Source organism: Sapajus apella, unplaced genomic scaffold (assembly GCF_009761245.1).
Source record: "Sapajus apella isolate SASKATOON/1434 unplaced genomic scaffold, GSC_monkey_1.0 scaffold7, whole genome shotgun sequence".
In the NCBI taxonomy this organism is placed as follows: domain Eukaryota; kingdom Metazoa; phylum Chordata; class Mammalia; order Primates; family Cebidae; genus Sapajus; species Sapajus apella.
The window spans coordinates 1,130,731-1,156,896 of NW_022436947.1; the positions used below are offsets into that span (position 1 = coordinate 1,130,731).

The 26,166-nt window shown below is 36.4% G+C and overlaps 1 protein-coding gene across 6 annotated transcripts in view; it reads left to right on the plus strand.

Annotated features, from left to right (window-relative positions):
* BRAF (B-Raf proto-oncogene, serine/threonine kinase) overlaps positions 1-26,166 on the plus strand; it is a 204,611-nt gene that overhangs the window by 90,177 nt on the left and 88,268 nt on the right. For all 6 annotated transcript variants that reach the window (XR_004268214.1, XM_032275803.1, XM_032275798.1 and 3 more), the window contains exon 3: positions 361-624. Coding sequence is in view for 5 of the 6 variants with exons in the window: in XM_032275803.1 (XP_032131694.1) it covers positions 361-624 (264 nt within the window). In the remaining variant the exon portion in view is untranslated. The remainder of the gene's footprint in view (positions 1-360; positions 625-26,166) is intronic.

Below are 26,166 nucleotides of genomic sequence, written 5' to 3' on the forward strand. Positions count from 1 at the left end.
TTTTAATAGGAGGAAGACTTATCCTTTATACAATGTGTTGTGTTAGACATGGTTTGGAAGGTAAATATAATTGGACCAGAAAATTGGAAATACTGTACTTTTTTATTATTCATGGACCGTCTAGATATCACATATGTATAAGTCAAATTTCTCAGGTGTAATATAGTGTGGTATCTAATAACAAAGAATTCGTCAATTTAAAGGTGAAAGTATAGTATTTCTAGCACTTATTTTGTAATTTGAAACTTAAAACTCTATCAGCTGGTTAAAAGATTATAATCAAGGGCTAAAATTTTATATTCTCTTTTATTAATGTCAGGACAAAGTCCAGATTGAATATAAGTCTACTTTATTTTATAGGCATATGAAGAATACACCAGCAAGCTAGATGCACTCCAACAAAGAGAGCAACAGTTATTGGAATCTCTGGGAAACGGAACTGATTTTTCTGTTTCTAGCTCTGCATCAATGGACACCGTTACATCTTCTTCCTCTTCTAGCCTTTCAGTGCTACCTTCATCTCTTTCAGTTTTTCAAAATCCCACAGATGTGGCACGGAGCAACCCCAAATCACCACAAAAACCTATCGTTAGAGTCTTCCTGCCCAACAAACAGAGGACAGTGGTGAGTCAGTTTTAATATCACCATTTTGCTGTTTCTTTGTATTTTTCAGAAAGATCAGTTGTTGAAAATCAATACATTATTACTTCATACTCAGAAGTCATGCAAATAGAGGCATCCATGCCATGTAGGAATGAAAAAGACATAATTTACTTGGTGCCAAAGTCCAACTTCCTTAACTGAAATAAATTGTATTGTCATTTGTGTTGGATTTGACATTTAAACCTGTCTGCCAAACTTGAACCACAGTCATATGTTAGCACTAGTTTAAAATAAATCAGGATTTTAAGACTTGAACTTGTTCATTGTCTAATGTGTGTCAGGTAAGATTCTTTCTTCACCCTTGAGAAATCTCCTTTCTGAGTTACATTATCCGATGTTGAACTTTCAGTGTGATTGATGTGTTTCCCCTCATCTACTTAACCTTTGGTTGTTGAATATTAGTATTACCATTGGAACAATGAACCCTGTAAGCAACATTTAAAGCAGAGAAATCTGTGGAATTATTGTGGGTGATCTATAATTCTTAAGTGCAACAAATATTGTCAGTAGACTTAAGCAATGCATCTATATACATCACTACTTTTTTAATGTCTATGACATTACTTTTGACAATAAAAAAAATTTCATTTTCAAATACAACTGAAGTCAAAGTTTTTCATTTTTCTCTCTGACAACAGAAATTAAAAGTACAACTGCTCATTGTTTAATATCCCAAAAATTCCTTTCTGACTTAAGAAAAAAATGTTATTATCAAAGCATTTTACTCTCAGAAGTTAAGAATTCCTGCATATGAGTTTAGAAAATTAATGGAGTTGGCTGGGCACGGTGGCTCACGCCGGTAATCCCAGAACTTTGGGAGGCTGAGGTGGATGGGTCACCTGAGGTCAGGAGGTTGAGACCGGCCTGGCCAACATGGTGAAACCCTGCCTCTACTAAAAATACAAAAATATTAGCCAGACCTGGTGGCACATGCCTGTAACTCCAGTTACTCGTGGGGCTGAGGCTGAAGAATCTCTTCAACCTGAAAGGTGGAGGTTGTAGTGAGCCAAGAATACGCCCCTGTGCTCCATCCTGAGTGGCTGAGCAAGACTCAGTCTCAAAAAATTAAAAAAAAAAAAGCCAATGGAGTTAGGAGTTTTCAGCCAGTAAGTTTTTATCTTAGGAAATATGGCTTTCTAAAGGCATCATGTATTGTCAGGGAATAAAAAATATGACCTTCAGTCATACTTTTCCTGCCCTTTTTCCATGAACAGACAGGGTTGGTTGTAAAAAATGAACTCTAATTATTCACTGTGCAGAATTACAAATTGAGCTCTCCCACCCTTTCTCTTTCTTCTATTGGGTAGAATGAAATTAAAATGATATTTTTCCACATTAAGATGGGGAATTACGCCGGGCGCGGTGGCTCACGCTTGTAATCCCAGCACTTTGGGAGGCCGAGGCGGGTGGATCACGAGGTCAAGAGATCGAGACCATCCTGGTCAACATGGTGAAACCCCGTCTCTACTAAAAATACAAAAAATTAGCTGGGCATGGTGGCGCGTGCCTGTAATCCCAGCTATTCTGGAGGCTGAGGCAGGAGAATTGCCTGAACCCAGGAGGCGGAGGTTGCGGTGAGCCGAGATCGCCCCATTGCACTCCAGCCTAGGTAACAAGAGCGAAACTCCGTCTCCAAAAAAAAAAAAAGATGGGGAATTACTAAGCAATATCTTTCCAGGGATGCCCCACTTAAAAGGGGAATATCAGGTAAAATTATATATGAATTATCTGTGAATAGATATTCTATCTTTGAAGCAGTCTGTGTTAACAAAACTGTGGCAAACATCCCATCCCCAGTAGATCTTAAATTAATTCTTTATTGTCTGTATTCATGAGCAGAAAGGAGGAAATGTGTTCTTCAGTCCTAGGCATTTCCCTTCTCTTCATCAGAATATTCTTGTTCCTTCCAGATACTACTAAACTTAGTAATTATGTGAGTTCCTGTATACAAACGTAAAACTTGAGTTGTTGGGGCCTTTCAAATTTCTCAGCCTAATGATTAAGGTTAACTAGCCTCCTCATATTTATGAGAGAGGCCAAGAGTAATTTATAAGTATCACTAAAGCTTATAATTTCCCTTTTAAAAAGAAATAAAAAACAGCTGAGACTCTTAACGATGTAAAATGATCATAAATGAATAACTAATAGGGAATTGACTAGGCCTACCATAATTATTCTGGCTAGGCTTAAATTAAATACATAACTTGTTCTTGTCCATCATATTCCCAGTTTAACAATTTGTATTTAGTACTCAGAAAAATTGTGTATCATAAACTCATCAGTAAATGGGTTTGTGATATTAAACTCTGTCAAGCACATTATTTTACCATTCTCTCTTTTATCTGAATCTGTTAACCCTTTACTTAACTACCTCTTCTCTCCTTTTCTTCCCTCAATTCTTATTAACAGTTATTATTTGAGCATTTGCCATGCTGTGTTCCAAGTTCTGTGCTAAGGGCTTTACATATATAGTCTCAGCCAGGATAATTCACATTCTAAGTAAAATTGTTTGTGGTAGTGAACAACATGTCCTCCATAAAAATACATATGTTTCTGTTTGTCCTGAACACTCAGGAACAAAGGGCAATAGAACCTACTAACAGTAAATGAAATCAAGTACCAAGGATGAGATTATATTTTTTTAAGGTGGACTTAGATTTATAGTCCAAGATAGCACACTTGCTTTTATATCTTTGTTCCTCTCCAGAAATTTCATTGACATGATAGTAAAGATATGTAACAAGAATAATAGGATAGGATTCTGTCAGAGAACTAGAAATTTTTAAGAATTCCTGGAAGATGGAAAATATATGAATGGATACATGAATAAGCCAAAATAGAAAACCAAACAAAATACTAGGAGCTAGATTCTTACATGAAGGGAGCCATTCTTAGCAAAATCCTGATGAAGCAGATAGCATAGTCAGCAGGTTACAAATAAGTGGATTTGCCTGTTGGGTAGTAATCAGAGTAATTAGTCGAAAGTCTTGCTCTGGCAGGAAGACAAAGTCATAGGTCTTCACAAATCAGGCAGGTAATATAAATTTGAATGTTTTGAAGGTTTGTGTTAGTTGTGAGTCCTGTGGAGAACCAAAGCAAACCAGACTCAACTAAAAACATTAAAATTCTGAATTCAAAAAAAGTTGTTTAAATGTCCTGGCCAGATATTTTGAGATAATGGGCCGCTGAGTCCTGAGTCCCCAGTAGAGCCTTACATTGCACATGTCCATAGAGATGTGAATGTTGTCTCCTGGAGTTGTACAACAAGGGGATCCTGTTAGTTCGTTGTCTGTATATATGGAACAAATAATTTATAGCATTTATTCCATTAAAAAGCTCTAAAAATTGTTTTCTAAACAAAATTTCTGCCCGGAGAATTCTGTATGACTGCTGTATGTGTTTAAATGGTGGAACTGAACATCAGTTGTCTCTGAACCTCAGATAAATCCAGTGGGGTAAAAAGTAAAGGTTAATCTACCCAGGAGTAAAAGAGTACTCTGTTTCCATCTGAAGTATACCAGACTTTTTCTCACCTCTGTACCCATCGGTAATCTGTTTGGAAGACAAACTGCTTTCTCATACTATACTGTCAACACAACACATTTTTGTGACCAGATGTTGGGGGTGTTTTTCCCCACCAGCCACTCTCCAGTTCTCTGTAGGTAGCAACTGGCTTTCCATACCCAGTTGTCTACAATTGTTGTTAAATTGTCTTCAATTTAACTCACCTCTGACACTATCTACCCAGGGATAGTGTAGACCCCACAGGTTGAGAGCTCAGCCCCACAAGACTGTCCCCCTCTTGAGATGCTGGTCACAAGTTCCAGGTTGCGACCTATACTTCTGACCAGCTGGCTATAAATAAAGGATTCCCACATCTTCTTCAAATCTTTGATCATTTGCTAAAATATCTCACAGAACGTAGAGAAACACTTATAGTTATTTACTAGTTTGCTATAAAGGATGTTACAAGAGGTAAAAGATGTTACAATGACAAACAGCCATGTAGAAGAAGCGCATAGGGAAAGGTATGTGGGAAGGGATGCAGAGCTTCTATGCTCTCTTTAGGAGCATTACTCTTCACTATCTCCAGATATTCAGTACCCTGGAAGCTCTAGGAACCTTGCATTTCAGTTATTTTTATGGAAGCTTCATCATATAGGTGTGATATTTACTAGGTCAATCTCCAGGACCTCCTCCCTTCTCAGAGGTTGGTGGATGGGGCTGAAAGTTCCAGGCGTCAAATCATGGCTTGGTCTTTCTTTTGACCACCTTCCATTCAGGAACCCACCAAGAGTCACCTGATTAAACAAAAGATGCTCCTATCACCTAGGAAATTCCAAGGGATTCAGAGCTCTGTATCAGGAACCAAGGTCAGAGGCCAAATATGAGAACAAAAGATGCACCTGGCACCCTGGTCACTCAGGAAATTACAAGAGTTTTAGGACCTCTGTACCTGGAACTGGAGTTGAAGACCAAAATATATATTATTATAAACCACAATATCACAGTTTGTCAACATAACAAACCACTTGCCATTTAGAAGATACGTTTATTGGACTTATACAACTGTATAGGAGTAAGTCCATACCAAATCAATCTAATTTTCATTTATAAATATGACTAGAACACCAACAGCAACAGTGAAAACTCAAGAAATAAAGCAAGTAGAACGTGTAAAAATGTTATTGCTCAGGATGCACTTCATTCTTGAAGCCAAATCAGTTTGGTATAAAAGTTGAGACAGAGGACCACAGAATTTATGAAAATTAAAAGTATGATTGTTGACTTTTGTTAAGCAGAAAGGCAAAATATTGGGATAGAGTTAATGAGTATCTTGGAAAGTAAGCTAAAGACATACCTTTTAAGATATTAGATAAAGGGGGCAAATATGAAAGAAAAGATAAGGGACATGAAGAGAGCAAAAGTTCCAACTTCTGTTTAATAAACAAAGAAGCAAACAAAAGTAGAGGGAAGATGTATTCGCAGACATAATAAAATAAAATTTTCCTGTGTTGAGGAAAATACCAGTCTTCAGATAGATAGGGGCAGCTGATTATCAACAGAAAAAGGAAAACAGAGATTGACTGGACACTTGCTGTATAATTGAAAAGTTGAAAGAGAACATCTTAAGCCCTTTCAGAAAGATAAACTAGCAATCTCAGAGAATGAAAATTGGATAGACTGGGCGCAGTGGCTCATACCTGTAATCCCAGCATTTTGGGAGGCCAAGGCGGGTGGATCACAAGGTCAGGAGTTCAAGACCAACCTGGCCAATATGGTGAAACCCCATCTCTACTAAAAATATAAAAATTAGCTGAGCGTGGTGGCAAGGGCCTATAATCCCAGCTAATTGGGAGGCTAAGGCAGAGAATTGCTTGAACCCAGGAGGCGGAGGTTGCAGTGAACCAAGATTGCGACACTGCACTCCAGTCTGTGCAACAGAGCAAGACTCTTGTCTCAAAAAAAAAAAAAAAAAAAAAAATTAGATAGTTTTCTCATTGGCAAACTGAGGGCTAGAAGGCAGTGGATCAGGGCCATTAAAGATCTGATGAAAATGAATAGCCAAGCTAATATTCAAGAGTTGGGGGAAAAGTAAGATACTTTGAATCTCTAGGGACTGAAAATTATTTCTAGACTAGTAATAGATTCCAGAATTTTGGAAAATTTAATATGAAAAAGTGGTTCAGTCAAAAAGAAAAAAGTAAGTTATTTAGTTTTTGGTGCTGGCATATCTAGAAGTAAATAAAATTGGGCCCACATCTTAGACTACTTACAAAAGTAAATTCTATTAGAATCAAGAGATTAAATACAAAAAAATGTAAATCTTTCGAGAAAAATCTAGTAGGCTGCATGTAAAATCTAGGAGTTGAGGTCACTATCTTAAAACTTAATTAGCTCAAAAGCTATAAGAGACATTGATTAAATACAATTTTAAAATTATGTATGCCCCCTCCCCTAAAAGCCTTAACAAAGTCAATAATCTATAAATTTGGAAACAGCATTGATGCCTAGATAACAAGAAGTAGTCTTCTGTATATACAAAGAACACTTCAAAATTCACAAGAAAAAGACAAACCCAGTAGAAAAATAGGCAAAAGATATAAATAGGCAATTCATATAAGATTAAATCCAAATGAACAGTAAAGCACATGAACACTTCATTTTCAGTCAGTTGTGAGTGTACAAATTAAAACAACCATGAGATCATTTCATCTGTCTGGCAAAATATCAATTATTATTGGCAGGGATGTAGTGAGAAAACTGCTCCCTTAGTTATGGGTAGAAATGTGAAGTATCACAGCTTATTGGAAAGCACTTTGATAATATCTGTCAAAATTTACAAGAACTGTATCTTCCAAGCCAGTACTCCTACTATTGGGAATTTAGTACATAAAAGCACCAGTATATAGGGACATTTATATAAGGATATTTGTTAAATCATTGTAATGAGGAAAAAGTCAAGAATGTCACCAATAGGGAAATGATTGTATAAATCATGGTACAGCCACACCATGTGGTACAATGCAGCCTGTGAAAAGACTTGTACCTGAAGGGTTTTCTGAGAGGTATTATAATTGAGAAAAGGAAAGATGTAGGAAACGGTAATATTACTTACTTAGTCTTTATGTATACCATATTGCAGCATTCTAGTAGGTCCAGAAATATCTCTCTCAACTAGAAATAATGAATAAAATATGTTTATTTAAATGTATAGCTGAGCTCACTAGGAAGAAAAACCTGTAGAGGGTGAAAACAAAGAGGGAGTTGGAAAAACCAGAGAAGTCTAGGGGCTGGTATGTTAAAGTATTGCTATACCTTCTGTAGCTTTCAAGCCAAATCTAACCCACCATCTATTTTTGTGTAGCCTGAAAACTAAGAATGGATTTTACATTGTTAAATGCTTGAAAAAAGTCAAAGGAATAATAGTATTTTATAATCTATGTAAATTACATGAGATTCAAATTTCAACGAGGTACAGTGGCTCACACCTGTAATCCCAGCACAGGAGGTAGATCACTGGAGGGCAGGAGTTCGAGCTCAACCTGGCCAACATGGTGAAATGCCATCCCTACTAAAAATACAAAATTAACCAGGTGTGGTGGTGCATGCCTATAACCCAGCTACTTGGAAGGCTGAGGCAGAAGAATTGCTTGAACCTGGGAAGCAGAGGTTGCAGTGAGCCAAGATTGTGCCATTGCACACCTGCCTGGGCAACAAGACCAAAACTCTGTCTCAAAAAAAAAAAAAAATTAAAATTTCAGTGTCCATAGATAAAATGTTATTGGAACACAGCAATGCTAATCTGTTTACATGTTGTCTGTGGCTGGTTTTGTGCTTTAGCAGCCATGTTGAGCATTTTTTACCTCACAGTGTGGTCTACAAAACCTCTGGTTCTTTATGGAAGTTTACTGACCTCTGCTGTAGTGGCCTTGGGTGGGCCAGTTTGTCACTCTGTAACAAAGGATGTGGATATCGGTGTGTGGGGACACAACACTGGGCCTTCAGCCTGTGTCACAAAGGTAGTTGGAACCCAGATTCTCACATGAAGCCAACTGACTCTTTGAAGGACATTACCTTGAGTAAAGGGATGAAATCGATTCAGCAGAATACATAAAGATAACAATAAACTTGACTGTTTTAAGTACTCTAAATAAAGTTTCCCCTGTGTCTTTTTAACTATGGACCTATTCTCATCATTTTGTGGGATTCAATTTTCCTTTTTTTTTTTTTTTTTTTTGAGATGGAGTTTCGCTCTTGTCACCTAGGCTGGAGTACAATGGCACAATCTCGGCTCATTGCAACCTCCGCCTCCCAGGTTCAAGTGATTCTCCTGCCTCAGTCCCCCAAGTAGCTGTGATTACAGGTCCCCACCACCACGCCCAGCTAATTTTTTTGTTTTTTTAGTAGAGATGGGCTTCACCATGTTGGACAGGCTGGTCTCTAACCCCTGACCTCAGGTGATCCACCTGCCTCAGCCTCCCAAAGTGCTGGGATTACAGGCGTGAGTCATCGTGCCAAATTTATACTACCTGCATTGTCCAGGAACCCTCAAGCCATGAAATGGACATAACAACTGGTCTTGGAGCAGTAGTGGCACTCAGGCAGTGCACAGAAGCAATGCACACCCTCCCTTGGCCCATCTAGGTCTCAAAGAATTCACAGAGAGAATGCTCTACTGACGATCTCAAGATCTCAAGTTATAAGACATGCAAGGAAACAGTCTGCCATCAGTGAGTTAGCAGACTTAAAACCAGCAGGGTTAGACTCCTCAGAAAGAACCAAATAGATCTTGATTTAAACCTCACCATCTATGAAGTATTCTTGCTTGGATTAGGACACTCTATTTTATAAGAAACACAGGGGATAGAGGAAAAAATAAGCACCATGAGGAAACAGACAATCAGAATGTTGACTTCCTGTAAGACAATAGGCTTGACTCTTTGATAAGTTAATTTTATGAAAGATAAAAAGGTTGGGGATTATTCCACAATAAACAAGACCAAGTGCACATGACAACCAAATGCAGTGTGTAATCCTGAGGAGGGAAGAGTCATTCTTGAGACTTGGGAAATTTTTAACATTGATTGAATACTAGATATTGTTATGGAATTATTGTTAATGTTCTTAAATGTCAGAATGGTAATGTAATTATATAGGAGAATGCCCTTGTTCTTAGGAATTACATGCATAAATATTTAGGAGTAAAGTGTTATGATGACAGCAACTTCTCCCCAAGCCCATACTTTTTTGAGATGTAACTTATACACAGTGGAATGTACAAATCTCAAGAATATAGCTCAGAGTTTTTACATGTATAACTACCGTGAAGATTAAGATGTAGAACATTTCCTGATGCTTTAGATGGTCTCCTGTGCCCCTTCCAATTCACTAACAGTAACCACTATTTCATTTCTATCTCTGTCAGTTACTTTGGAACTTAATTTCAAGTGGTGTGATGGAAATCAACATGCAGAGAAAGAGAGAAAGCAAATATAAAAAGATAATCTTAGAATCTAAGGAAGAATTTGGTACCATTTATTCACGTTTTCGGTCTGAAATTTTTCATAGTAGAGTTGGAAAAATTGAAACAACATAGGAAAAAAGCAACATAGAAAGTTCAGAAGAAGCAGTTGTCTCTAGGAAAAGAGTGAACATACTGGTATTCATTTGAGGATGTAGCAAGATAACACTTTAAAATATAAGTATGTCAAGTAATTTATAGCAAATTACAGAGCAAATGTTTAAATGTTATATAGAAATTAAAATATTTTATTTCTTTTAAAAAACTCAGTGAACAAGGTAAAGCTAGATTAAACCCAACCAAAGAATGAATTAGTGTACTCTGGAAAGCAAAGAAAGAGAGTTATAGAAAATGTAAAAGAGAGGTGAAGAGGTATGAAAAATGGAATGAACATTATATGCCTCAAAGGAGTTCCAAAAGGTAAGAATAGAAATAAATGAGTAGGGAAAAATTCAAATAAATTAGGGCTAACATTTACAAATAACATGAATCTATTGATTTGGGAAGCACAATCTCTGAGTTGGACAAACAATTTTAATCCAGTATAGACAAAATAAATCGAAAGAATATGTTTTAAAAGCACTCAGGGAAAAAATTATATACAAAAAATTATAATTAGGAAATGTTTTATGGCAGCTGTAGAAATCAGAAGACAGTAGAATAATGTACTCCAACTGCTAAGAGGAACCTGTAAATCTCTCAGCTAAGCTATAAATTTAATGAGGTTAACTTGGACACATGCACCATAAAGGCCTTTCCAGAGAAAGAGTTTACCTTTCTTAGGCTCTGCTTGAAGGAATTATCCAAGAAGGTTTACCATATAAAGGAAATTGAACACAGAAGAAATGAAAAGTAAAAACTAAACTTAAAATATGCAGAGGAAAACACAACAGAAAATTTTTGTGACCTGGGGTTTGGCAAAGATTTCTTAAATATGACACCAAAAGCACAATCTATAATGAACATTTGAATTTATTGGTTTAATCAAAATGTAAAACTTCTGCTCTTCAAAAGGCAATGTTAAAGAATAAAAAGACAAACCACAGATTGATAATCTTTGCAAGCCATATATTTGATCAAGGACATCTAGAATATGTAAAGAACTCTGAAAACTCAATAAGAAAACAACCCAATTAAAAATGGACAAAGGATTTGAACAGTTTCATCAAAGAGATACATGGATGGTGATAAACACATGAGAAGATGCTCAACAACGTTAAATCATTAGGAAAATGCAAATTAAATAGGCACAAGATACCTTTACATGCCTCCTAGAATGGCTGAAATTAGAGTGGTCATACCAAGTATTTGTGGGGATATGAAAGAGCTAGAATTTCCATACATTGCTGATGGGAGTGTTTAATTGATACAACCATTTTGGAATACAATTTGGCAGTTTTATTTAGTGAAACCTTTTCAAAATCCCAACAGCTTTTTTTTTTTTCTTCAGAAATAGAAAATGATTCTAAAATTTAGACAGAATCTCAAGGAATCCTGTATAGCCAAAACAGTCTCAAAAAAAGTACAAAGTTGGGGGCATGATGCTTCCTGATCTCAAAACTTGTACAAAGTTACAGTAATCAAAACTAATAGTACTGGCATACGGATAGATAGATAAGAGTCCTGAACTAAATCTTCACATGTATGGTCAAATGATCTTTGACAAGAGTACCAAGACGACTCCATGGAGAAAAGAGAATCTCTTCAGCAAATGGTGTCGGAAACTGAATATCCACATGCCAAAGATGAAGTGGTACCCTTCCCTTAAATCATGTACAAAAAGTAACACAAAATGGATCAGGGACTTGAACATAACAGTTAAAGCCATAAAACTTTTACATAAAAACATAGGACAGAAGCTTCATAACTTTGGATTTGGCAATGATTTCCTGGTCATAATGCCAAAAGCCCAGGGAACACAAGAAAAATAGAAAAATTGGACTATTACCAGAATTTAAAACTTCTGATTATCAAAGGATATAATCAACAGAGTGAAAAGCCAATCTGGAATGGGAGAAATATTTGCAAATCAAACATTTGATAAGGGGTTAATATCCAGAATATAAAACACTCCTGTAATAGCTTACAACCCTGCTAAAAAAAAAAAATGAGTAGAGGACTTGAACAGACATTTCTTTAATGAAGGTATCCAGATGGCCACCCTTATATGAAAAGGTGCTCATCATTGTTAATTATTAGAAACATGCAAATCATAAACCACAATGAGATACCACCTCATACCCGTTAGGATGTCGGCTATCAGACAGACAGAAAATAACAAGAGTTTTAGACCTCTGGTGCACTGTTGGTGGAAATGTAAAATGACACAACTGCTATGGAAAACAGTATAGAGGGTCCTCAAAAAACTAAAAATAGAATTGCCATATAATCCAGTAATTCTCCTGGGTATATACCCAAAATAATTGAAAGCAGGATCTCAAAGAGGTATTTGTACACTCATATTCATAGCAGCATTATTCACCATAGTAGCCAAAAGGCAGAAGCAACCCAGGTGTCTGTTGATGGAGGCGTGGATGAACAAAATATGGTATGTATATACATTGGAATATTATTCAGCCTTAAAACATGACATTCCTCTTTTATTCATGTTGTAGTATGAATAAACTACAACATGAATAAATCTCCAGGACATTATGTTAAGTGAAATGAGCCAGTCATAAAACAACAAATACTGTATGATTCTACTTACTGAGGTACTTAGAGTATTCAGACTCATAGAGAAACAGAGTAGAATGGTGCTTGCCAGAGGCTGGGGGAAGGAGTGATGGAGAGTTGTTTAATAGTTATAGAGTGTTAGTTTTGCAGGATGAAAAGAGTTCTGGAGATTGTTTGCACAACATTGCAAATGTACTTAACACTACTGAACTGTACACTTAAAAATGGTTAACATGGTAAGCTTTATGTTAGGTATATTTTACCACAATTTTGTGAAATGATAGTATGGTAGTTAAGTAAAACATTAGGCTGGAGACAGTGGCTCGAACCTGTAATCCCAGTGCTTTGGGAGGCCAAGGCAAGAGAATCACTTGAGGCCAGGGATTCCATACCAGCCAGGGCAACATAGTGAAACCCTATGTCAACAAAAAAAATGTTTAATTAGCCAGATGTGGTGGTGTACATTTGTAGTCCTAGCTGCCTATGAGGCTGAGGCGGGAGGATCACTTGCGCCCAGGAGTTAAAAGCTGCAGGGTGCTATGTGCACCACTGCACTCCAGCCTGGGTGAAAGAGCGAGACCCTATCTACTCTTCTCCACAAAAAGTCAAACATACACTTAGCGTATCACCCAGCCCTTGTACTCCTTGGTGTGTACCCAAGAGAAAAGTGAGCATATGTTCATACAAAGATTTGTATACAAATGTTCTTGTCGTAGCCCCAAACTGGAAATAACCCAAATGTCTGTAAACAGGTGAATGGTTAAATTGTGGTATATCTGTAAAAGGTAATACTACTCAGAAGAAAGGAATGAACTACTGATGCACACAACATAGATGAATCTCAAAATAATTCTGCTGAGTGAAAGAAGTCAGACAAAAAATGATTACACGTTTTAAAATTCAATTTACATAAAATTCTAGAAAATGCAGACTTGTATAGTGACAACAGATTTATATATTTGCCTGAGCACAGGGCTATGGCAGGATGGAAGGTTTGCACAGGAGCACAAGGAACCTTTCAGAAAGTGATGGATATGTTCATTATTTTGAATGTGATGATAGTTGCATGGGCATATAATCTCAAAATATATCAAATATCTCAAATTATGTACTCTGAGTCATTGCAGTTTATTGTCTGTTAGTTATACCTAGATAAATCTGTTGTTGTTTTTTTTTTTTTTTTAATATAATTTAAGAAAGCTGGTAGTACTGTGGAAATATATGAAGTAGACTTTGAGGGAAATAATTATTATTAAAATTATTTTTTCAACTTTTATTTTAGATTCATGTCCAGCATTGTTATCAGGGTATATAGCACAATACTGAGGTTTGGTGTACAAGTGATCCCATAATCTATGTACTGAGCATAGTACCCAGTAGTTTTTCAACATTTGCCCTCCCCACTCTGGTAGTCTCCAGTTTCTGTTGTTGCTGTCTTTATGTCCATGAGAACCCAATGTTTAGCTCCTACTTATAAATGAGAACATCTGGTATTTGGTTTTCTCTTTCTGTGTTAATTTGCTTGGGATAATGGCTTCCAGCTGCATCTAGGTTGCTGCAAAGGACATGATTTCATTCATTTTTACGGCTGCATAGTATTCCATGGTGTATATATAAATTTCCTTTATGCAAACCACCATTGATGGGCGACCAGGTTGATTCCATGCCTTTGCTATTATAAACAGTACTGCTGTAGACATGTGGTTTTTTTGTAGAATGATTTGTGTTTTTTTTTTGATATATACCCAGCAATGAAATTGCTGGATTGAATGTTAGTTATATTTTAAGTTCTTTGAGAATCTCCAAACTGCTTTCCACAGTGCCTAAACTAATTTACATTTCCACCAACAGTGTGTAAGCTTTCTGTTTTCTCTGCAGCTTTGCCAGTGTCTGTAGTTTTCTGGCTTTCGTAATAGTCATTCTGACTGGTATGAGATGGTATCTCATTGTGGTTTTGATTTGCATTTCTCTGATGATTAGTTATAAGGAGCAGGTTTTCATGCTTGTTGGCTATTTGTACGTCTTCTTTTGAGATGTATCTGTTCATGTCTTTTGCCCGTTTTTAATGGGGTGTTTTGGTTTTTTTTGCTTGTTGAATTAAGTTCCTTTTAGAGTCTCATATTAGACCTTTTTCAGATGCAGTTTGTGAATATTTTTCTCATTCTGTAAGTTATCTGTTTACTCCATTGATAGTTTATTTTGCTATGCGAAAGCTCTTTAGTTTACTTAGGTCTCACTTGTCAATTTTTGGTTTTGTCATGATTGCTTTTGAGGACTGGATCATAAATTCCCAAGACGAGTGTCCAGAATGATGTTTCTTAGGTTTTCTTCTAGGATTCTTATAGTTCGAGGTCTTACAGTTAAGTCTTTAATTCATCTTCAGTTAATTTTGTATATGGTGAAAAGTAGGGGTCCAATTTCATTCTTCTACAACTATACCAGCCAGCTTTACCAGCACCATTTGCAGAATAGGGAGTCCTTTCTTGATTACTTATTTTTATCAACTGTATTAAAGATCAGATAGCTGTAGTTGTATGACTTTATTTCTGGGTTCTGTGTTGTGTTCATTGGTCTATGTGTTTGTTTTTGTACCAGTACCATGCTATTTTGACTGCTGTAGCTTTATTGTATAGTTTGAAGTCAGTTATGTAATGCCTTTAGCTTTGTTCTTTTTGCTTAGGATTGCCTTGGCTGTTTGGGCTCTTTTTTGGTTCCATATGAATTTTAGAATAGTTTATTCTAGTTCTGTGGGAAAAAATCATCGGTAGTTTGATAGGAATAGCGTTGAATCTGTAGATTGCTTTGGGCAGTATGGCCATTTTAATGATATTAGTCTTCCAATCCATGAGCATAGAATGTTTTTCCATTTGTTTGTGTCATCTGTAATATCTTTTAGCAGCATTTTGTAGTTCTCCATCTAGAGATATTTCACCTCCTTGGTTAAACATATTCCTTGGTATTTTATTTTTGTGTGTGGCTATTGTAAATGGGATTGCATTCTCGATTGGCTCTCAGCTTGAATGTTAGTGATGTAAAGAAATGCTACTGATTTTTGTACACTGATTTTTTTATCTTGAAACTTTACTGAAGTTGTTTATCAGTTCCAGGAGCCTTTTGGCTGAGTCCTGAGGATTTTGTAGGTATAGAATCATACTGTCTGCATAGAGAGAAAGAGTTTGACTTCGTATTTTCCTATTTGGATCACTTTTATTTCTTTCTCTTGTCTGATTGTTCTAGCTAGCACCTTCAGTACTATGTTGAATAGGAATGGTAAGAGTGGGCCATCCTTGTTTTGTTCCATTTCTCAAGGGGAATACTTCCAGTTTTTACCCATTCAGTATGATGCTGGCTATGGGTTTGTCAGATAGCTCTTATTATTTTGAGGTATGTTCCCTCAATGCCTAGTTTCTTGAGGTTTTTTCAAAATCATGAAGCAGTATTGTATTTTATTGAAAGCTTTTTCCATGTCTACTGAGATGATCATATGGTTTTTGTTTTTAATTCTGTTTATGTGGTGAAACATTTATTGATTTGTATATTTTGAACGAACCTTGCATCCCTGGAATGAATTCAACTTGATCACGGTGAATTAACTTTTTGATGTACTATTGGATTCAGTTTGCCATTATTTTATTGAATATTTTTGTATCTATGTTCATCAGGGATAATGATCTGTAGTATTTTGTTTTGTTTTGTTAATTGTGTCTTTGCCAGGTGTTGGTGTCAGGGTGATGCTGGCTTCATAGAATGAGTTAAGGAAGAGATCCTCCTCCTCCATTTTTTAGAATGGTTTTATTCGTATTGGTACTACTTCCTTGTACATCTGGTAGAATTTGTGTATTCCTCTGGTCCGCGGCTTCTTTTGCTTGAGGGTTTTTTTTTAATTATTAAATTTCAGAACTTGATATTGATCTGTTCAAGCTTCCAATTTCTTCCACATTCAATTTTGGGAAATTGTGTGTTTCCAGGAATTCATCCATTTCCTCTAGATGTTCTAGTTTGTGTACACAGAAGTATTTTAGTCTCTGGGAGTCTTTTGTATTCTGTGAGACCTTTGTCGTTTCTGATTGTACTTATTTGGATTTTCTCTCTTTTTCTTTGTTAATCTAGATAGTGATCCGTTGATCTTATTTATCTCTTAAAAGAACCAACTTTTGGTTTCATTGAGTCTATATGGATTTTTGGGTCTCAGTTTTCAATTCTACTCTAGTTTTAGTTCTTTATCTGCTGACTTTGGGGTTAGTTTGTTCCTATTTTTCTAGTTCCTCTGGGTATGCTGTTAGATAATTACTTTGATAATTTTCTAACTTTTTAAGGTAGGTATTTAGCACTATAAACTTTCCTCTTAAGACTGCTTTTGCTGCATCCCAGAGATTTTGGTATGTTGTGTCTCTGTTTTCATTTATTTCAAAGAATTTTTTGATTTTTGCCTTAATTTCTTTGTTTACCGAAAGGTCATTCAGCAGCAAATTGTTTAATTTCCACGTAATTATGTGGTTTTGAGAGACCTTCTTGGTACTGATTTCTGTTCTTATTTCGCTGTGGTCCAAACGTATGGCTGGTATGATTTTGATGTTTTTTTAAATTTATTGAGAGTTGTTTTATGATCAAACATGTGGTTGGTTTTGGCATATGTCCCATTTGCTGATGAAAAGAATATATATTCATTGGTTGATAGGTGAAGTATTCTGTATATGTCTATTAGGTCCAATTTCTCAGGTGTCGAGTTTAAGTTCAGAATTTCTTTGTTAGTTTTCTTTCTCAGTGATCTGTCTAATGCTGTCATTGGGGCATTGAAGTCCCCTACTATTATTGTGTGCCTGTCTAAGTCTTTTCATACATCTAGAAGTATTTGTTTTATGCATCTGGGTGCTCCAGTGTTGGATGTGTACATATTTAAGATAATTAAGTCTTCTTATTGACTTGAACCCTTATTATCATGTGCTGATTGTCTTTGGTTTTTTTTTTACTATTGTTGGTTTAAAGTCTGTTTTATCTGATATCCATATAAAAATAGCGAACCAGGTGCTCATGCCTATAATCCTGGCACTTTCGGAGGCCAGAGTCAAGGAATCACTTGAGTCCAGGAGTTCGAAATCAGCCTGTGCAGCATGGCAAGACTGTTTCTACAAAAAATACAAAAAAAAAAAAAATTAGCCTGGCATGCTGGTACACATCTGTAGTCCCAGCTACTTTGGAGGCTAAAGTGAGAGGATCAGTTGAGCCTGGGAGGTGGAGGTTGCAGTGAACCAAGGTTGTGCCATCTCACTCTAGCCTGGGTGACAGAATGAGACCCTGTTAAGAAACAAAAAAACAGGAATCCCTGTTCTTTTTCATTTTCCATTTGTGTGGTAGATCTTTCTTCAGTCCTTTCCTTTGAGCCTATGGATGTCATTATGTGTAGTATGGGTCTTGTTTTTTTAATTAATTTTCCACTCTGTGCCTTGTATGTGGGGTCTTTAGACTATTTGTATTCCAGGTTAATATACATTCCAGATTAATAACTGAAAAATGAGGTTTTGATTCTGTCATGAAGTTGTTAGCTGATTGCTCTGTAATTTCTTTTGTGTGGCTGCTTTATAGGGTCTGTGAACTATGTACTCAAGTGTGTTTCTGTGGTAGCAGTTGTTCTTTTGTTTCCATGTTTAGAACTCTCAAGAATCTTTTAAGGCTGGTCTAGTGGTAACAGATCTTCAGTTTTCCTTTATTTGTCTGGAAAAGATTTTATCTCTTCTTCACTTATGAAGCTTAGGTTGGAGAGAGATTAAATGTTTGGTTGGAATTACTTTAGGAATGCTGAAAATAGGCCCCCAATCTCTCCTGGCTTGTAAGGTTTCTGCTGAGAATTCTGCTGCTAGGAGCCTAATGGGGTTCCCTTGGTATGTGATCTGACCTTTTTTTCTAGCTGCCTTTAAGAGTTTTCCTTTACTGTTGACCTTGGACAGTCTGGTGGTTGTATGGTTTAGTGATGTTTGTTTTGTTTAGTAGTATCTTGCAGATGTTCATTGGATTTTCTATATCTGGATGTATACTCCTCTAGAAAGACTTGGGACATTTTTTTTTTATTGTTCCCTCAAATATGTTTTCCATATTGTTTATTTTTTTTTTTTTTTTTTGAGACAGAATCTCACTCTGTTGCCCAGGCTGGAGTGAAGTGATGTGATCTTGGCTCACTGCAACCTCTGCCGCCCAGGTTCCAGCAATTATCCTGCCTCAGCCTCCCAAGTAGCTGGGATTACAGGTGCCTCCCACCGTGCCCAGCTAATTTTTGTGTTTTTAGTAGAGACAGGGTTTCACCATCTTGGCCAGGCTAGTCTTGAACTCATGATTTCATGTTCCACCCACCTTGGCCTCCCAAATTGCTGGGATTCCAGGTATCAGCCACCATCCCCAGCCTACTTTTTCTTTTTCTGTCTTAGGTATGCCAGTAATTCTTAAGTTTGGTCACTTTATGTAACCTTATATTTGTTGAAGACCTGGTTCATTTTTTAAAACTCTTTTTCCTTTATTTTTGTTGAACTTAGTTAGTTTGAAAGACTGGGCTTCGGGCTCTGAAATTCTTTCTTCTGATGGGTCCAGTTGATTGATAAAGCTTCAATTGTATTTTAATATTGAGTTTTTCAATTGTAGAAGCTCTGATTGATTTCTTTTCTTTAAAATGTTTATCTCTGCCTTCATTTCCTGAAATGCTTTAGAAGCTTTTTTGTTTGTTTGCCTGTTGGGTTTTTTGTGTGTGTGAAACAGGTTCTTACTGTGTTGCCCAGGCTGGAGTGCCGTGGCGCAATCATGACTCACTGCAGCCTTCACTTTCCAGTCTCAAGTGATCCTCCTGCCTCAGTGTTCTTTGAGCATAGTGCAGTTAAAGTAGAAATTAATAACAGTGGTAGAAAACTGTGTTTTTAGAAATTTGAACACACTTCTAAGCAGTCATGGATCAAAGAAAAAAATTTTAGTGGAAATTAGAAAACATCTTTGTAAATAATGAAATTATTACACATCAAAACTTATAAAAATGTGAATAACCTGAAGTCATTCTTAGTGAATATTCATAGCTATAAAAAGTTTACATAAGAGCCACGTGCAGTGGCTCACGCATGTAATCCCAGCACTTTGGGAGGCCAAGGCAGACGGATCGCCTGAGTTCGGGAGTTTGAGACCAGCCTGACGAACATGAAGAAACCTTGTCTCTACTAAAAACATAAAATTAGGCTGGGCGCAGTGGCTCACACCTGTAATCCCAGCACTTTGGGAGGCCAAGGCGGGTGGATCACAAGGTCAGGAGGTCAAGACCATCCTGGCCAACATGGTGAAACCCCGTGTCTACGAAAAATACAAAAATTAGCCGGGCATGCCTGTAGTCCCAGCTACTTGGGAGGCTGAGGCGGAAGTCGCAGTGAGCCGAGACTGCGTCACTGTGCTCCAGCCTGGCGACAGAGCAAGACTCCGTCTCAAAAAAAAAAAAAAAATTAGCTGGGCATGATGGCGCATGCCTGTAATCCCAGCTACTTGGGAGGCTGAGGAGGCTGAGACAGGAGAATCGCTTGAACCCAGGAGGCAGAGGTTGCAGTAAGCAGAGATCGCGCCATTGCACTCCAGCCTGGGAAACAGAGCAAGGCTCCATCTCAAAAAAAAAAAGTAATTCAGAGGCTGGGCGTAGTGGCTTGTGCCTATAATTCCAACATTTTGGGAGGCCAAGGCAGAAGGATTGCTTGAGCCCAGGAGTTCAAGACCATCCTGGGCAATGTAACCAGACGGTATCTCTACAAAAAATTAGACAGGTGTGCTAGCTTGAGTTTGTAGTCCCAGCTACTGGGGAGGATGAGGCAGGAGAACCCAGGATTTTGAGGCTTCAGTAAGGTATGATTGTGCTGCTGCACTCCAGCCTGAGCAACTGAGTCCCTGCCTTAAAAGAAAAAAAGACTTTCTAGATCCTGGAGTATACGCAGTAACTAAAAAGAATAAATATATATGTCCTTTGAGATTTTTATTTTTTGAGACTGAGTCTTGCCCTGTTGCCCAAAATGGAATGCAGTGGTGCAATCACAGCTAACTGCTGCCTTGACTTCCCGGGCTCAGGTGATCCTCCCATCTCAGCCTCCAAGTAGCTAAGACCACAGGCATGTGTCATGCCTGATTTTTGATTTTTTATTTTTGTAGAGATAGAGCCTTGCTGTGTGGCCCAGGCTGGTCTCAAACTCTTGGGCTCAAGCAATCCTCCCTCCGTGGCCTCCCAAAGTGCTGGAATTATAGGCATGAGCCATTGCTCCTGGCTCTGAGATATATTTGAATAATTTGTAAAAATCTGTTAATTGTCATTGTCAGAGGCATGAGTATATTCCCTGTCATAAGAAAAAGGGACTAACCTTTTACTTTATACTTAATACCCTTATTTCACATAATGTCAAGGTGTCTGTTTTTAATGATTGTTCAGGTGATTATATGTATTACTTAGAGTAATTATATCTCATTTAGCTGTTTCTTTCTTGATAGATAATTAGGTGATGTTGAATTATTTGTTTAAGTACATATATCCTGAAACACTGTGGGAATATTTTTATTGGGGAGGATAAATACCTTGAAATAATTATTGGGTCTTAAAATATACACACCAAAAACTTTGCAATAACTTAATATCGGAAAAGATTTTGATTCTCAACAAGTGTATGAGACCTCCTTTTCCCATAAGATCCTGGTCAACATAGAATATTAACAGATTTTTAAAAGCATTACCAATCTAATAAAATTTAAAGTATATTTGACCTGAGTCCTGTGTTGTTTGTCTGTATGTTGTATGATAATAGTTTGTCTGTATATTATATGACAATAAAAAATTAACCAAAACAAATGTTAGACTCGCCTGATTACCCTAAAAGATGGCTTATTCTAAACCTGCCTGTTTAGGCTTATAAGCCAAAAGAATATTTCTTTAAAATTTTTTTATTTAATGGCTTATTGAGCTATAATTCAAAAACCATACAGTCTACCCATTTAAAGTATAAAATGTTTTTTGTATATTCACAAAGTTCGGCCATAATTTATTTAAAAATATTTTTTTCACCCCAAAAAGAAACACTATACCCGTTAGCAGTCACTTCCCATTCCTCCCAACCCTAGGTAACCACTCATTTACTCTCTGTCTCTATGAATTTGCCTATTCTCTGGCATTTCATATAAATGAAATCATACAATATGTGCTTGTGACTGACTTCTTTTACTTAGCATAATGTTTCCAAAGTCCATCCACATTGTACCCTATGTCAGTCCTGCATGCTTTCTTATAGCTCAGTAGTATCCTGTTGGACGTACATACCACATTTTGTTTATACATTTATCAGCTGATGGACATTTGTGTTGTTTCTACTTTTTGGCTATTATGAACAATGCTGCTGTGAACATTTATGCTCAAGGTTTTGTGTGGGCATACAATTTCATTTATGCCTCTAGTAACCTTTTAAGAGACTGGCAGAATGTTTTTCAAAATGACTACACCATTTTACTTTCTCATCAGCATGAGGCTTCTGGTTTTTTTTTGTTGTTGTTATTTTTTTTTCCACATCGCTGCCAACACTTGTTTATTATTTGTCGTTTTTATTATAGTTATCCTAATGGGTATGAAATGGTATCTCATTTTGGGTTTTATTTGAATTTCCCTGATAGCTAATAATGTGAAGCATCTTTTTGTGTGATTGTTAGCTTCTCTATGTCTTTGTGAAGGAAGAATTTGCTTTCATAAATAGTTTTACATGCAATTCATAGATAAATATCAATGACATGAGACAAGAAAAATTACAAAAGTTTTTGAACAGTGCTCTAATAATTGGACAGAAAAGAGAAAGTAGCCAAGATTATTTCCTGTAGAGGTGGGAAAATGTACATGTTCTCCAAGGATCTATGACACAACAGGAGAAAGAAGTGGAGATAAGAATAAAACTGAATGCTCTAGGGACCCAAAAGGGAAATACTAACAATAGGTAAGCTGTCTTCAGTATAAGGTAGACTAGGTAAGCTATCTTCAAAATAAGGTAGACTAAATGAAAGAATTGTAATATCAAAAAATGTGATAGTAGCTAGCCCCAGATGTGGCCTTTTACATTACTAAACAAAAACCATACTTACAAGTTGTATAAAGTGTTGTAAAGAAAATTGCCTGTTTTAGGTATTTCAAAATTGGTGACTTTGGTTTGGCATTTAGAAAAGATTGTTCATAAGGCTTTTAAACTTTTTATTTAAAAAATTTTAAACACTTGGCTGGGCGCGTTGACCCACGCCTGTAATCCTAGCACTTTGGGAGGCCAAGGTGGGCAGATCACCTGAGGTCAGGAGTTCGAGACCAGCCTGGCCAACATGGTGAAACTCCGTTTCTACTGAAAATACAAAAATTAGTGAGGTGTTGTGGTACACACCTGTAATTTCAGCTACGTGGGAGGCTGAGGCAGGAGAATTGCTTGAACCTGGGAGGCAGAGGTTGCAGTGAGCTGAAATCATGCCACTGCACTCCAGGCTGGGTGACAGAGCAGGACTCCATCTCAAAAAGAAAATTTAAAACACTTATATGGAAAAGTATAAAGGACAACATATTAAATAGCTGTGTTTAGTCACCTGCAATGAACAAAAGGACAACATATTAAATAGCTGTGTTTAGTCACCTGCAATGAACAAACACTAATTTTTTGTTATATTTACTTCATATTATACATACATGTACAAATTTAGGTTCCCTTACCAGTCCCATTTCTCTGCTGAGCATTCATCATCCTATCTTGTCCCCAAAAAGACAGTCACTATGATAAATGTTAGGTACCTTCAGTCATATTTTTAAATTTTATTACATATATGTGTAGTCATAACCCAGTTTTTGTTTTTTTAATTTGTAAGGTGGTATGATACTACATGTAATGGTCAGCATCTTGTTCTTTTTATTCAAAATTATAATTTCAAGGTGTATATATTTATATGTTGATATATACAGATATATTTCATTCAATACTGTTATCAAGTATTCCAGCTTCTTAATATACCACAGTTTATCTTTTTCTCCATTGATGAGCATTTAGGTTATATTCAGATATTTTTGTTATGACAAACAGTGCTATGATATGAACATTCTTGTACTAGTTTCTTTATACACGTATAACATGGTGTCACAAACCTGAAAGTGGAATTCCTTGGACAGGGAGTACCATTTGAAGAGACTGTCCTTTCCCCAATTTATGTCCTTGGCACCTTTGTCAAAAATTAGTTCACTGTAGATGTATTAAACTATTTCAGTGTTCTCTATTCTGTTCCATTGGTCTATGTGTCTGTTTTTATGCCAGTACCATGCTGTTTTGGTTACTATAGCTTTGTAGTGTAATTTGAAGTCAGGTAATGTGATTCCTCCAGTTTTGTTCTTTTTGTTTAGAATGGCTTTGGCTATTCTGGTCCTTTCATAGTTCCATATAAATTTTAGGATTATATTACTATTTCTCTAAAGAATGTCTTTGATATTTTCATAGGGATTGCATTGAATCTGTAGATTGCTTTGGGTAGTATGGACATTTTAGCAATATTGATTCTTCCAATCCATGAACATGGAGTGTCTTTACATTTTATGTGTCCTCTTCAGTTTCTTGCATCAGTGTTTTATAGTTTTCATTGCAGAAATCTTTCACTTCTTTGTTTTAAGTTTATTCCTAGGTATTTTATTTGTAGCTATTGTAAATGGAATTACTTTCTTGATTTTTGTTTCGGATTGTGTGTTGTTGGCATGTAGAAATGCTACTGACTTTTGTATGTTAATTTTGTATCCTGCAACTTTACTGAATTTGTCAGTTATAATTGTTTTTTGGTGGAATCTTTAGTTTTTTCCAAATACAAGATCCTATTATCCACAAACAAGGATAATTTGACTTTTTCTTTCCAATTTGGATGGCCTTTATTTCTTTCTCTTATCTGATTACACTAGCTGGGACTTCCAATAGTATGTCGAATAACAGTGGTGAAGTGGGCATCCTTGTCTTGTTCTAGATCTTAGAGGAAAGGCTTTCAGGGTTTTTTTTTTTATCAATTATGATTCTAGCTGTGGGTCTGTTGTCTGACTGATGAAAAGTCTGAAATGGTACCTAAAATTACTAAATTAATTTTAGCAACTGTGAGATGATGTTCAGTGAGAACAGCTTATCTATTTTGGTTTACTCAGTGAGTAGAGTAGTGTCTAATACTGAGTAAATGTTCTATAAGTATTTTTGAAATAAGGAGTCTTTGGGTTTACCATAGCCTGGGATTTGTAAACAAATACCTGTTGATTGGTGTTAATCCTGATGGTATCCAAGGTAAACGAAGGACAAAGGGAAAAAATAGGACAATACTGACTAGATGCTTCAAAATCATGCCCTAGTTGTGCTATAATCAAACAAGAAGTGTTTGTGGACTGGAATGATTAAGGAAAAGGCATGTTCTTGTTTTAGCCCATTTGGGAATAAAACTAATACCAGAAACTTTTAACTTTCACTATTTCAAATAAATAGTTCTAATGGAACAGGTTGAAAGTAAAAGGACATCATTAGAGTAAATGCTAGACCTTCCCTTCTCCTTTTATTTTTAACAACAGCAAAGTAGAATCTAAGATCTACAAGTGATAAAAGAGAGGATCCATTCAATTTCTGTGTAGACAGGAAAAATAATAATACCTTTTACATAGTAGTACAGTTTGTAAAAACACTTTCACTTACTCTCAATCTTCATAGCAACTTGAAATACTAGAGGAAGCAGTATTAGTTCAGGTTGGTACTTAAATTACTGTGTTTAAATTTCAGTAAAATAGCTATGGAATCCAGGACATTCTTGGCTCCTAATAAACTATATTCTTTGCCAACAGTGAAAGTGCTTCTCTGTTGCTTGACAAGTTTTTTCCCCTTAGAGTACTGATAGGGTAATTGATTAACTTTCATTTTTATTTTGATTTGATTGGGACAGCAATTTAACAATAAAAGATGTCACCTTTATATATCCTCTGGTTTCTGGCTCTTGGCCAGTTAAATTCAACCTGACCAGGAGGCATGCTTAATTCTAAAATTGCTTTTACCTTCTGAAGTTTTTGTGATACATCCTCCTTTTTCTATTTTAATGAAAGCATGTTATAAGCAGACCATAGCAAATTTTTTTTCTTTAAAATAACATTGTAATTAGGCCTGGTTCAGTGGCTCACTCCTGTAATCCTAGCACTTTGGGAGGTCAAGGCAGGCAGATCACTTGAGATCAGGAGTTTGAGACCAGCCTGATCAACATAGTAAAACCCCATCTTTACTAACAATACAAAAAAAATTAGCTGGAGGGGGTTGGTGCTGGCTCGTGCCTGTAATCCCAGCTGCTCTGCAGGCTGAGGCATGAGAATCGCTTGAGCCCGTGAAGCACAGTTTGCAGTGAGCCTAGATTGCACCACTGCACCAACCTGGGCAATAGAGCAAGACCCCGTCTAAAAAAAAAAACAAAATTGTAATTATGTAATTGTCCCAAAAAAGGACTTGGCATTAAGTTAAATTATCATAAAATCAGAAAGTGATATATTTAAATTTGTATTCAAAAATCTATATATTGGCATGTATATTCTGTGTCAGTTTAAAATGTTACTATATCATGAAGTTTATTTAAAACATAATAGTCTGCACTATAAAACAAAACTACCAAATTAATGCACTAGCTCAAATAATTGAACATATAATGGCCACCTGAATTTTAGAACAACTGTTTTTTTTAAAAAAACTTTTTACATGGAAGTGTGTGTGTGTGTGTGTGTGTGTGTGTGTGTGTGTGTGTGTGTGTGT